Source organism: Vombatus ursinus, unplaced genomic scaffold (genome assembly GCF_900497805.2).
Source record: "Vombatus ursinus unplaced genomic scaffold, bare-nosed wombat genome assembly UNPS02010193.1, whole genome shotgun sequence".
NCBI lineage: Eukaryota > Metazoa > Chordata > Mammalia > Diprotodontia > Vombatidae > Vombatus > Vombatus ursinus.
In genome coordinates, this window is record NW_020949971.1 from 2,463,378 (window position 1) to 2,473,212 (window position 9,835).

General features: G+C 53.0%; 1 protein-coding gene across 6 annotated transcripts in view; it reads right to left on the reverse strand.

Annotated features, from left to right (window-relative positions):
• MTUS1 (microtubule associated scaffold protein 1) overlaps window positions 1-9,835 on the reverse strand; it is a 128,190-nt gene that overhangs the window by 72,521 nt on the left and 45,834 nt on the right. For all 6 annotated transcript variants that reach the window (XM_027853640.1, XM_027853636.1, XM_027853637.1 and 3 more), the window contains exon 3: window positions 6,038-6,233. In XM_027853640.1, coding sequence (XP_027709441.1) covers window positions 6,038-6,233 — 196 coding nt within the window. The remainder of the gene's footprint in view (window positions 1-6,037; window positions 6,234-9,835) is intronic.

The window sequence follows — 9,835 nt, forward strand, 5'->3', positions numbered from 1 at the left end:
TCGCTGGCCCTTGAGGTCCCTGCCATCCCCAAGACTCTCTAATTCTACCATTCTACAGAAAGAGCCCTGGATTCGTGGTCAGAGGACTAGACTCAAACACAGGCGCTGTCAGCTTCAGGCTTTGTTCTTAGACAAGTCGCTGTCCTTTCTCTGGGCCTCACTGTCCTCATCTGTAAAATGGGGAGGTGGTACAGGACAATTCTAAAGCTCCCTTCCAGTTCTAAATCCTATCGTCCTATGGTCCCATATTTACCAGAGGTTTTTAAAAATGTAATCAAGGGGCAGCTAGGTGGTGCAGTGGCTAGAGCTCTAGCCTTGGCGTCAAGAAGACCCAAGTTCAAATCCAGCCTCAGACACTCGACACTTACTAGCTGTGTGACCCTGGGAAAGTCACTTAACTCCAATTGCCTCACCAAAAAAGAAAAAGAAAAGGAAAAAGGATCAAGTATTTTATATTATTACATATTGTAAATATAATATCATAAATATATTTACATTTTTGTAAACTATAGCCATTAGCTATTTAAGAATCCATTTTATTCCTTAGTTTTTTTTTCCAAAGGAAAGGAGAAACTATAAGCAAATTAAGAATAAAATGTCTGAATAATTAGCCAGAAATATCAATTAAATTGACAATGGCCTCACTATAGGAGCAAGGGCCTCATATTATTGGCCTTTAAAAGGAGTTGAGTAATGGTTACTGGGCTTAGAAGTTAAAGCCAAGAACTAAAGCACTCCTGAATGCCCCTCCCTTGTTTTCTACATTAAAATTTAATGATTCATCCATTCCAAGAACTCGCCGAGTGCTTTTACACACACACACACACACACACACACACACACACACACACACACACAGAGTTTAGTCTCAGCATCTTGGGCTTGGTTTCTGCCTCCCACATTTTTTAGGGAAAGGCCTGGAAAGGCAGGTAGGCTTGGGATAACCTAGGATATAGCCTGGGGGAGAGAAAGTGAGGGTGTCTCGGCAGCTCCCCCTAAAGAATTCAAGAGCCCACTGTGATGAGGCACAGCTGCTCCTCCCTAGGGGAGGCAAGCGCTACTCGTGGCTCAGTTCTATGGCTGGGCAGAATCAACATTGATACACATTGTGCCCCGAGCCCCCATCCCATCCAGCAGGCCACCACTGCCTAGTCATGCAAGCCTCAAACCCCAAACAACAGCATTTAATTAAGACACAAAATAGCATCACTCACAGGAGTACACGGAAACAGCCTCTTGGTGCAGGGGCAGACAAAGGGCAGACGCGGCCAGGTGGTCCCCCATCTCCTCTCAGCATGATCTCGGGCCAGGGTGGAGAGCTGGCTCTTACAGGCCCACAGGATGTCTTGGCCACCGCTCCCTCCATCCACACGCAGGCAATCTCCTCCTCCCATCCATCCTCCCCACTCTAACCCAGCCCACAATTTGCGTCTTTATCTCGGCTCTCTCCCGTGGGGCTCCCTTGGAAGGCTGCCTCCGGTGAATTTCTCTCTACTCAGCAACACCCCAGGATGGCCCGATGCTGAACCTGGTCCCTCTCCAAGCCCTCTGGCTTGCTGTCTGGGCCAATCATCCCACATCCCCCAGCTCCCTTGCTTGCGAGCTCCAGGCCCTGCCTCTGAGGCTCTGATGGAGCATTTCCATGGAGGGGAGGCCATCCCTGCCCAGGTCACCTAGCAGAGCAGAGGCCCCAGCCTCCGAAAGCCCCGGAGACGAGGGAAGCTGCATGGCTCAGGAGGTTTGTACAAGGATGCCATTCTGAGAAGGGAAGAAAACAGACTCTTGTGATTTTTGTCTGCTTGTAGAAACAGACACCAAGTATTCTCCCCCCATTTTGGAGAAGGGGAAACAGAGGTGCCCAGAGAATGGTAAGCGCCTCAGCCAAGGTCGCACAGCCAGCCAGCGGCAGGACCAAGATTTGAACCCAGGACAACCGATTCCAAAGCCAGAGTTCTTTCCATGGCCCCATTAAAGTCAGCAGCTCTTAGAACCGAGCTCTGACTTTGTTCAGTCATCTTCAGTCATGTCCGACCCTTCGTGACCCCATTGAGGGTTCTCTTGACAGAGACACTGGAGGGGTTTGCCATTCCTTCTTCAGTACAATTTACAGATGAGGAAACTGAGGCCAACAGGGGGAAGAGACATGCCCAGGGTCACACAGCAGTAAGTGTCTGAGGCTGGATTTGAACTCGGATCTTTCAGCCCCCCGGCCCAGCACCTAGCTGCAGACCAGTCAGCGAGTTCTGGCCAACTGGCTGGTGTATAAGCAGCCACTCCCCATGATTCCTCAGAGCCTCCTGCAGAGCAGTGCACAGAGAAGCTCAAAGCTGGACGCTGGCTAGGGGCTCCCTGGCTGTTGGTCATCCCCCCAGGCTGTTCTCTCTCCCCATCTCCGTGCCTAGCACTGTGCTGGGCTAAGGAGCTAAATATGCCAGCCCCCCCCACGCTCGTGCGCACACACACACACACACACACACACACCCTCCCGTGCACAACAAGCCAGGGGGCAGGTCGTGAGAGGACTAGCGCCGTGTAGCCCATTGTACAGAGGCGGATGCCAAGGCCCAGAGGGGATTTAGCTCACGGTCAGACCAGCTCATCACTACAACTGATCACTTTATGGATTAACGGAGCCCATAAAAATCAATCATCGCCAACGCCCAGGCTGCCCCACTCCACCGCAGCAGGCCAGGCCGAGCCTTCCTGAGGTCCCCAGCCCTGCAGGAAAACATCAGAAACGTGAGCCATCCCTCATCATCCCTCCTGAAGCCATGCAAGGTGACACACTTGGGAGGACCAGAGGATCACAGAAGGAGCCTTGGAGGGTCACTGAGTTCAACCTTCTCTCCATTTTTCAGACAGGGAAACTGAGGCACAGAAGGGTTACGTGACTTGCCCAGGGTCATATGGTGTCTGAGGCTGGACTTGAACCCAGGTCCTCCCAGACTCAAGGCCAAAGTCCTAGCCACTGCTCCACACTGTCTCACTCTAACTCTGAATGAAGTTTCACGGGAGTCACTCTTCTGGCAGAAGCCCTGGGCACTAGGCTGAAAACAGCTCGATGAGGCTTCCAGGGCCAAAAATGCGCACCCCCCCACAACACACACAGAAACACCAGCCACGCATTTCCCATGCCACTTCTCTTAGGGGCAAGCACCGAGCCCAGGACCCTGAATGTTTTTAAAGCATCAAAGACACGACCTGGGCCTGATTTCACACGTGCCTTTGAAAGGGCCCACAGACCCCTTCCCAAGCTCCCCTCTGGGGCCACTCAAGGCTGCTGTCCAGCTCAGTCCCAGGAAGGAATTGATGGAAAGTAAGGAATGGGGCCCAGGAATTCCTGCCGCTTCCCTTGCAGCTGCCTGGGGGAGGGGAGGGGGAGAAAGGACGCCCAGCCGACGCACATTTGGTTTCCATTTCCCACCGAACAAGCTCTCTTTTGTGTGCCCAACGCAGACCCGCAGCCCACCGAACACTTGGCTGGCTCTGCCTTCTTAACTCTTTAGGGACCAGCCCCTGCCTCCCCCCAGGCCACCCAGTCTCCATTCTGGCTAGTAACAGAGACTGGATTTGAACCCAGGTCCTCCCGACTCCAGGGCTGGTACTTGATCCACCAAAGCCCCAAGCTGCCCCTTGCAGACGAACTTCTAACAAATACAGCATGGCTACGTCCAGCCCAAAGTGCGTCACTAATGTTCAGAAGGGAGATTCTAGGGCTCCCTGGAGGCTGGTTTCTACACCCCAAAGGGTCACTGAGGCAAAGGAGGGGAAGACTACAAAAGCTCGGCCTTTTCTGTCCCCTCGCCTGGACGGGCGGAGGAGTCACTGAACCTCCCCAGGACTGTGGCCTGGGAAGAAGCCTTGGAGTTTCCCAAGCCCAATCTGCCCATTTCCTAGAGGAAAAGCGAGGCCCATGAAGGGGAGTGGGACTTTGTCCAAGAGCCTATAGCAGACGACTGGCAGAGCGGGTTCTATGATCCAGGCCAACGTGGAGGTGGCCACCGCCTGCCGCCATCCCTAGTCCAGCCACTGCTGAAGGCTTTCCTGCCCAAGCTGGCACCGATGCTCACCGCTCCCACAGCCGCGGTCCAAGGAGGACGTGCCCCTCTACTGACCAGCCCCGAGGCTCACAACGTCCTTGCTGACTGTGGCTCCTCCCTCCGAAGTTGGCAGAAAGCCATTGATAAGAGCGGTTCAAGGGCTGCATCAGCGAGGAGGGCCCCCCTCACTCTTCAGGGATGCCGGAGGGAGCAGTCTCTGATCGAGCGCGGATTGGGCTAAATGTCCACTAAAGTCCCTCCCCGGCCAGCTGTTAAGAGTGTGACCGACTTCTCCCTCCTTCCTGTCCACACGCCTCTGAAGGGTGGCAGAGACAGTGGAGGCCACACTGACCCCGTTTTCCTGGGTCTTTCCGAAGGTGCCCCACCCGCACCCACTCAGCTGCCCTCGGGATCCCTGCCTGCTTATGTTAGTATAACACCCGTTTCACTAGCTTCTCTCGCAGAAGCAGCAGAGCCTGCTGCTGTGTCTTTAAGGGCCAAGTGGAATGTTACAGAGGTGGTAGTTTTAACTCAAACTTCTTAGCTTTTAGCTTAAAGATGATGGAGGGATATGATTTCCTAATGAAGCTACGTCAATCTCGATCTTGCAAAACAGATTCTTGAAAAAGTTTTTATTTGGTATTTTGGGCGAACTGAAAGATGAGATCGTTTGCAGTGATGGCTGGAGGCAACGCGGCCTTAATCTTATATTTGTAGCTAAAACGATGGAAATAGTTTACATACTTGTGTTACGATTGATTGCACCGTCCATAAATTGTATAGCCAGTAACTTTAGTGTCAAATTAATCACCGGAGATTAGAGGTTTTGCTGTATAGATAGATATGCTTTCTCCTGCTTATGGGAAAAGGTTTTTCCTAGTTTATTAAAAAATACATAATAAACTGGGGCGGGGACTCTGAATTAGTTGGTTAATTAATAAAAGAGACATCGTGACTGTCGTTATTCATGAGGACCATCCAAAGACGGCCCTGGATTGCCCTGGACCTCCGATTAGCACGGTAACGTGTCAATGAGTAGGCTGAGGGGCGTCCCACAAGGAGGCTGGCCAACCTCATAACCTTGCTATGGGAGAAGCTAAAATCCAGGCCAGCAGAGGCTCTCGAGGAGCTACAAGTATGAGGCGGAGGGAAGGAAAAGGCCTCCGCCATCTGGCTGGCTTTCTTCTCCCAACACATTTGCCCTTGCCCGACATTCAGAAAGATGGTCACCCGTCAAGCTCTGTGGTCCCCACACAAGGCCTGTGGCGGCTTTCCATCCTGAAGACCACCGCCAGCCCTCTCAGCTGGAAATGGCCAAGGAGGCGGCAAAGCCCCCTCCCACTAACCCGCGCCTCTCCCTGTCTTTGGGACTCAGTCATTGTTTCTGTAAAATAGGCCTGGCCTCGGGCATGCCCACCTGCCACTCTACAATCACCCTGCCCACTTCTTACGTGGACTTTTAGTACAGAAGCATCGAAGAAAGGAAGAGGGCCCACGCAAGTAGCTCCCAGCTCCTGCCCTCAGAGACCTAACTCTGGATTCCAGAACCAGGTATGAAAGACCGGGCCTTCCTGGGGGTATCATCCACACACCTGGGTGGTAGGGAAATATCCCTGCACAGCCAAGAACCAGGGTCGGAGCGCCAGACCGAGGCCTGCAATTGGGAGAAGCAGTGTGAAGGCACAGACAAGAGAGCTGGCCTTGCGGCCGAGAGGACCCGGGTTCAAGTCTCCCCACACACAATGGCTACGTCACCCTGGGCATGGGATTCACCCTCCCGGCTCCCACAGAGACGCTAAGAGGAGAAGTTAGAGGTGCTGCGCTGGTGGAGGGAGATGGACGAGAGGCCAGGGAGAGGCCCAAAGCAGAGAGAGCCCTTGGTTGGCACTTTCTACCTTCCAGTAGCAGGTGATGAGGTCAAAGAGAAGCGTGCCACCCCAGCCAGGGAAGCCAGCGGCAGAGCCCCATTCGGGAGACCGAGGGCTGTCGATTCTTACCAGAACTGGACACACGCCTGGCTCTCTGGGGAGAGAGAGCGCGCTCGGCATGGAAAGTCCTGGATTCGGTGCTTCGCCTCCGACAGGAAACGGACGGCCAGACTTTCATCTTGGGAACAGGGATTTTACTGAGTCCCAGGGGGTCGTGCTTAGACCCGCTTCTGCCGGCCACCGGTGGTGATTTCGGCGTGGAAGCCTGTGGGAAAACAGAGAACGTTTAACTCCCATAACTGAGCCAACTCTCTTGTTTCCTAGCTGCGGGTACTTGAGAGATAAACAGACAATTAAACAGCACTTTGTTTAATAGAATGATTTTTTTAAAGGAAAAACCTAAAAGTAAAAATTTGGCTGGAAGCAGGAGTCAGAGGATCTGGATTCATGCCCTGTCCCTAATTACCTCTGAACCCCTGGAGAAGTCACTGTGCCCCTGAGCCTCAGTTTCTCCCCACTGAGAAGCCCAACGGTCAGGACAAGGTGACACCGAAGGCCCCTTCCCCTCTCAGTCCTAGACAACTGCAGGGACCACCTGCTCTGAAGGGCAAAGCTGCCCGGCAGACCGCAGTCCCACCTGGGAGCCTCTGGGAGAAAGACTGGAGGGGGGGTCTGGAGGCCCCGGCCTGGGGAAGAGCCTCCCCTAGCAGTGACCAGACCAGACCCCCAAGGGCCGGGATGAGCACCAACGAGTCAAGGGCGTGGCTGCAGGCGCTGGCCCAGAGGCGACCTTGTCTTCAAAGGGGGGCCCGCTTAACCCTTAATATTCTACAGGACAGCCAGGACCCTAGCACAAATGGTAATTTGTGTTTGGGTCTCAAAACACAGGATCCAGCCACAGCCTCCTCCTGCCACTAACAGGGCACCCCATTTGAGTGAATAGTCCAAACGCCCAGCTCTGCATTCGTCGTAATGTCCAACATAAACACCTCTAGACTTTGAGTACTAAGCTTGGAGTCAAGAAGACCAGGTTTCTGCAGTGGGTAGAGTACCAGCCCTGAAGTCAGGAGGACCCGAGTTCAAATCCGGCCTCAAGCCAAACACTTGACACTTACTAGCTGTGTGACCCTGGGCAAGTCACTTAACCCCAATTGCCTTAAAAAAGAAAAGAAAAAAGAAATCCCGGTTTCAAATCCTGCCCCAGAGATTTACTAGCTATGGGAAACAGGCCAAGTCACTTAATTGCTCTGTGACTCAGTTTCCTCATCTGTACAATGAAGGAGCCGGACTCCATACAAAGGCTGAGCACTCCTCAAGAAGGCTCAGGTCAGCCCTGATGCCCTGGGTCCCCAACTCGGGCCTAACCCAGGGCCGGCCTCTATGTATCCACCAACACTGACCCAGGGTAGGATGGGAATGCAGCGAGAGAAAGGGGTTGGCCCGCACTGCCCAGCCTCAAGCTGAGCAAGCAGATGTCAGCTACAGCCTCCCAAGATGACCTAGTCTCAACCTCAACTCACGCTTGAAAACGTGGACGAGAAGGGTGGGCCTTGTCTCAGGCCGTGGAATAAACTTCCTGCTGCAAACGCTGGCTGAGGAGGGATGCGGAGGAGAATCAGTACTCCAAGGAGGAGTTCTTCTCCCTTGGTATTTAGGGGCACAACAGTCCAAGCTTCTTCAGATGGACACCAAATGACGGAGTTCCCTCTCTCTGCCGTAAATCTGCTTACACACAAGCTCAGGCTACGACCCCCGAGCCACAAAGCCTCCCGTCCTACCCAGGGAAGAATCCCTCAGGTTCAAGGCCTTCCGGAGCTGGGCCAGCCTCTCCTTCAGACTCTAGAATGGCCCACGAGGGCTCAGCTGGACAGCCAACCAAGGCCCAAGGGCATTTTAGAAAGCTGAAGTCCAACAGGTCCGAAGCTAACAAATGAGCTTTAACCACCTGGATCCCTGAAGGGTCCCCAAGTGACTCTTCCAGCACCTCCTCGTCACCAGGACCCAGAAGGATGTGCGTCTAATGATTCCTCAGAAGGCATTTCTAACCATCCTCGGTCATGGAGTGCACACAGCTGGTCGGCACAAAGAAGCCGACTTTCCTCGATGTTTCAAGGCTTCAACGTGTCATGAGGAGGGGACGGCAGCCTCCACCTCCTCTGAGGCAGCCCCAGAAGCTGCAGCTGAGCGCTCCTCCCTGTCACGTTCTGGTGACAAAGCACTCTCAGCTTAGGCAGGCTGACCCTCCGTCCCAGAATTGCGGGATCTCATTTAAGGGGACCTCAGAGACTGGGTTCCAACCCTTAACTCAACAGGACCCAATAAACAAATGGCCATGTGGGCTCTGCCTGAACACCTCTGAGGAAGGGGGACCCATCAGATCTCCCAGCAGCCCCTTCCACGCTGGGACACCTGGACCTGCCTCTCTGCACCTTCCCATACCCCCAGTGACTCTTGTTCTACCCTCTGGAACCAAGCAGAACAAAGTTAATTCCTCTTCCTTGGGATAGCTCTTCCCATACTTAAAAAGATAGCAGCCCATCCTCCCATCTCCCTTCAACTGATTCTCATTATAGCCTAGCGTTGAAACCCCTCACCGTACTGAACAGAGTCTGACCGGGTCAGAGGTCAGCGAGTGGTCCCAATACCTCTTTAGGTGGGTACCCTATGGCACTCTTAACGACCACATCCTTGTCCTTGCCCCTTTGCCGGCTGCTTTATGTCGCCGACTCCACAGTCCCCACAGATGCCCCATGTGCTGCCCTCTGGCCAGGCCTCCCTCACCCTGGAACCGATTTTTTTAAATGCAAACTCAGGATTTTATATTTATCTCTGTCAAATGTCATCTTATTAGATTTAATCCATCATCCTAAGCAGCCGACATCTTTTGGGATCTTACTTCCTGCATCCAACATGCTAATAATGCCTCCCAACTTTGTGCTATTGGCAAATCTGATCAGCAAAGCCATCTATGCCTTTGTTTGAATCATTGATCAAAATGTGAAGCATCGCAAGGCTGACAGGCCTGGGGCACTCCAGCATAAAACCGACATCCACCCACCAGCGACCAGTCGGTGGGTGTGCTCACTGGATGAGCTCCAATGCACCCAAATGCTCCATTATCTCAGATGGCCATTCTGCTGCTGGCCCCCACCTGAAGCCCCTCCCTCTGGCATGGTAGAACCTGGGGTCTAGCCCTCCACCTCCCTGAGCTTCTCCAAAGTTTTCCCTTTCAAGTAACCATATGACTAACTCAAATCTCCACACTCAGAGGATGCATCATTACAACAGGTCAGTGCTTAGAAGGGTCATCGTTCTGGCAAGTGGAAAAGGTCTTTTAAACTTAAAAAAAGGAATAAGAAGGGAGGTGTCTGTATGAAGCAAAGGTAAGCAGGGAGGGTGATCCAGGCAGGGGAAACAGCCAAGGCAAAGGCCTGGAGAGTGGAGATGGGAAAGTTGTGGGTACAAATTAGAGAGAAGGCCAGTCTGGAGAGTCTATAGAGGGAAGGAAGGCGAGTAACGCATGAGGCTTGGATGATAAATCGAGGCCCAGTTGTGAAGGGCCTTGGGAAAAAGAACAACAACACAGTCTATTCTTGATCCCAGAAGCAGTCAGGCAGTCATTGCGCATGTATTAAGCACTTACTGTATCTGTTAATCACTGGACTGATCCCTGGGGAGACACAGAAAGACGAAAGACAGTCCTGCCTCAAGGAGCTCACGGTCTGACGGAGCAGACAACAACGAGGCCAGAGAAGCTACAGACCAGAGAAATAGGGGACAATTAAGAGAGGGAGGCCCTGGGATCCGGAGGGCTTGGGGAAGGCTTCCTGTAGAAGGTGGGATTTGAGATGGGGCTGGAAGGAAGCC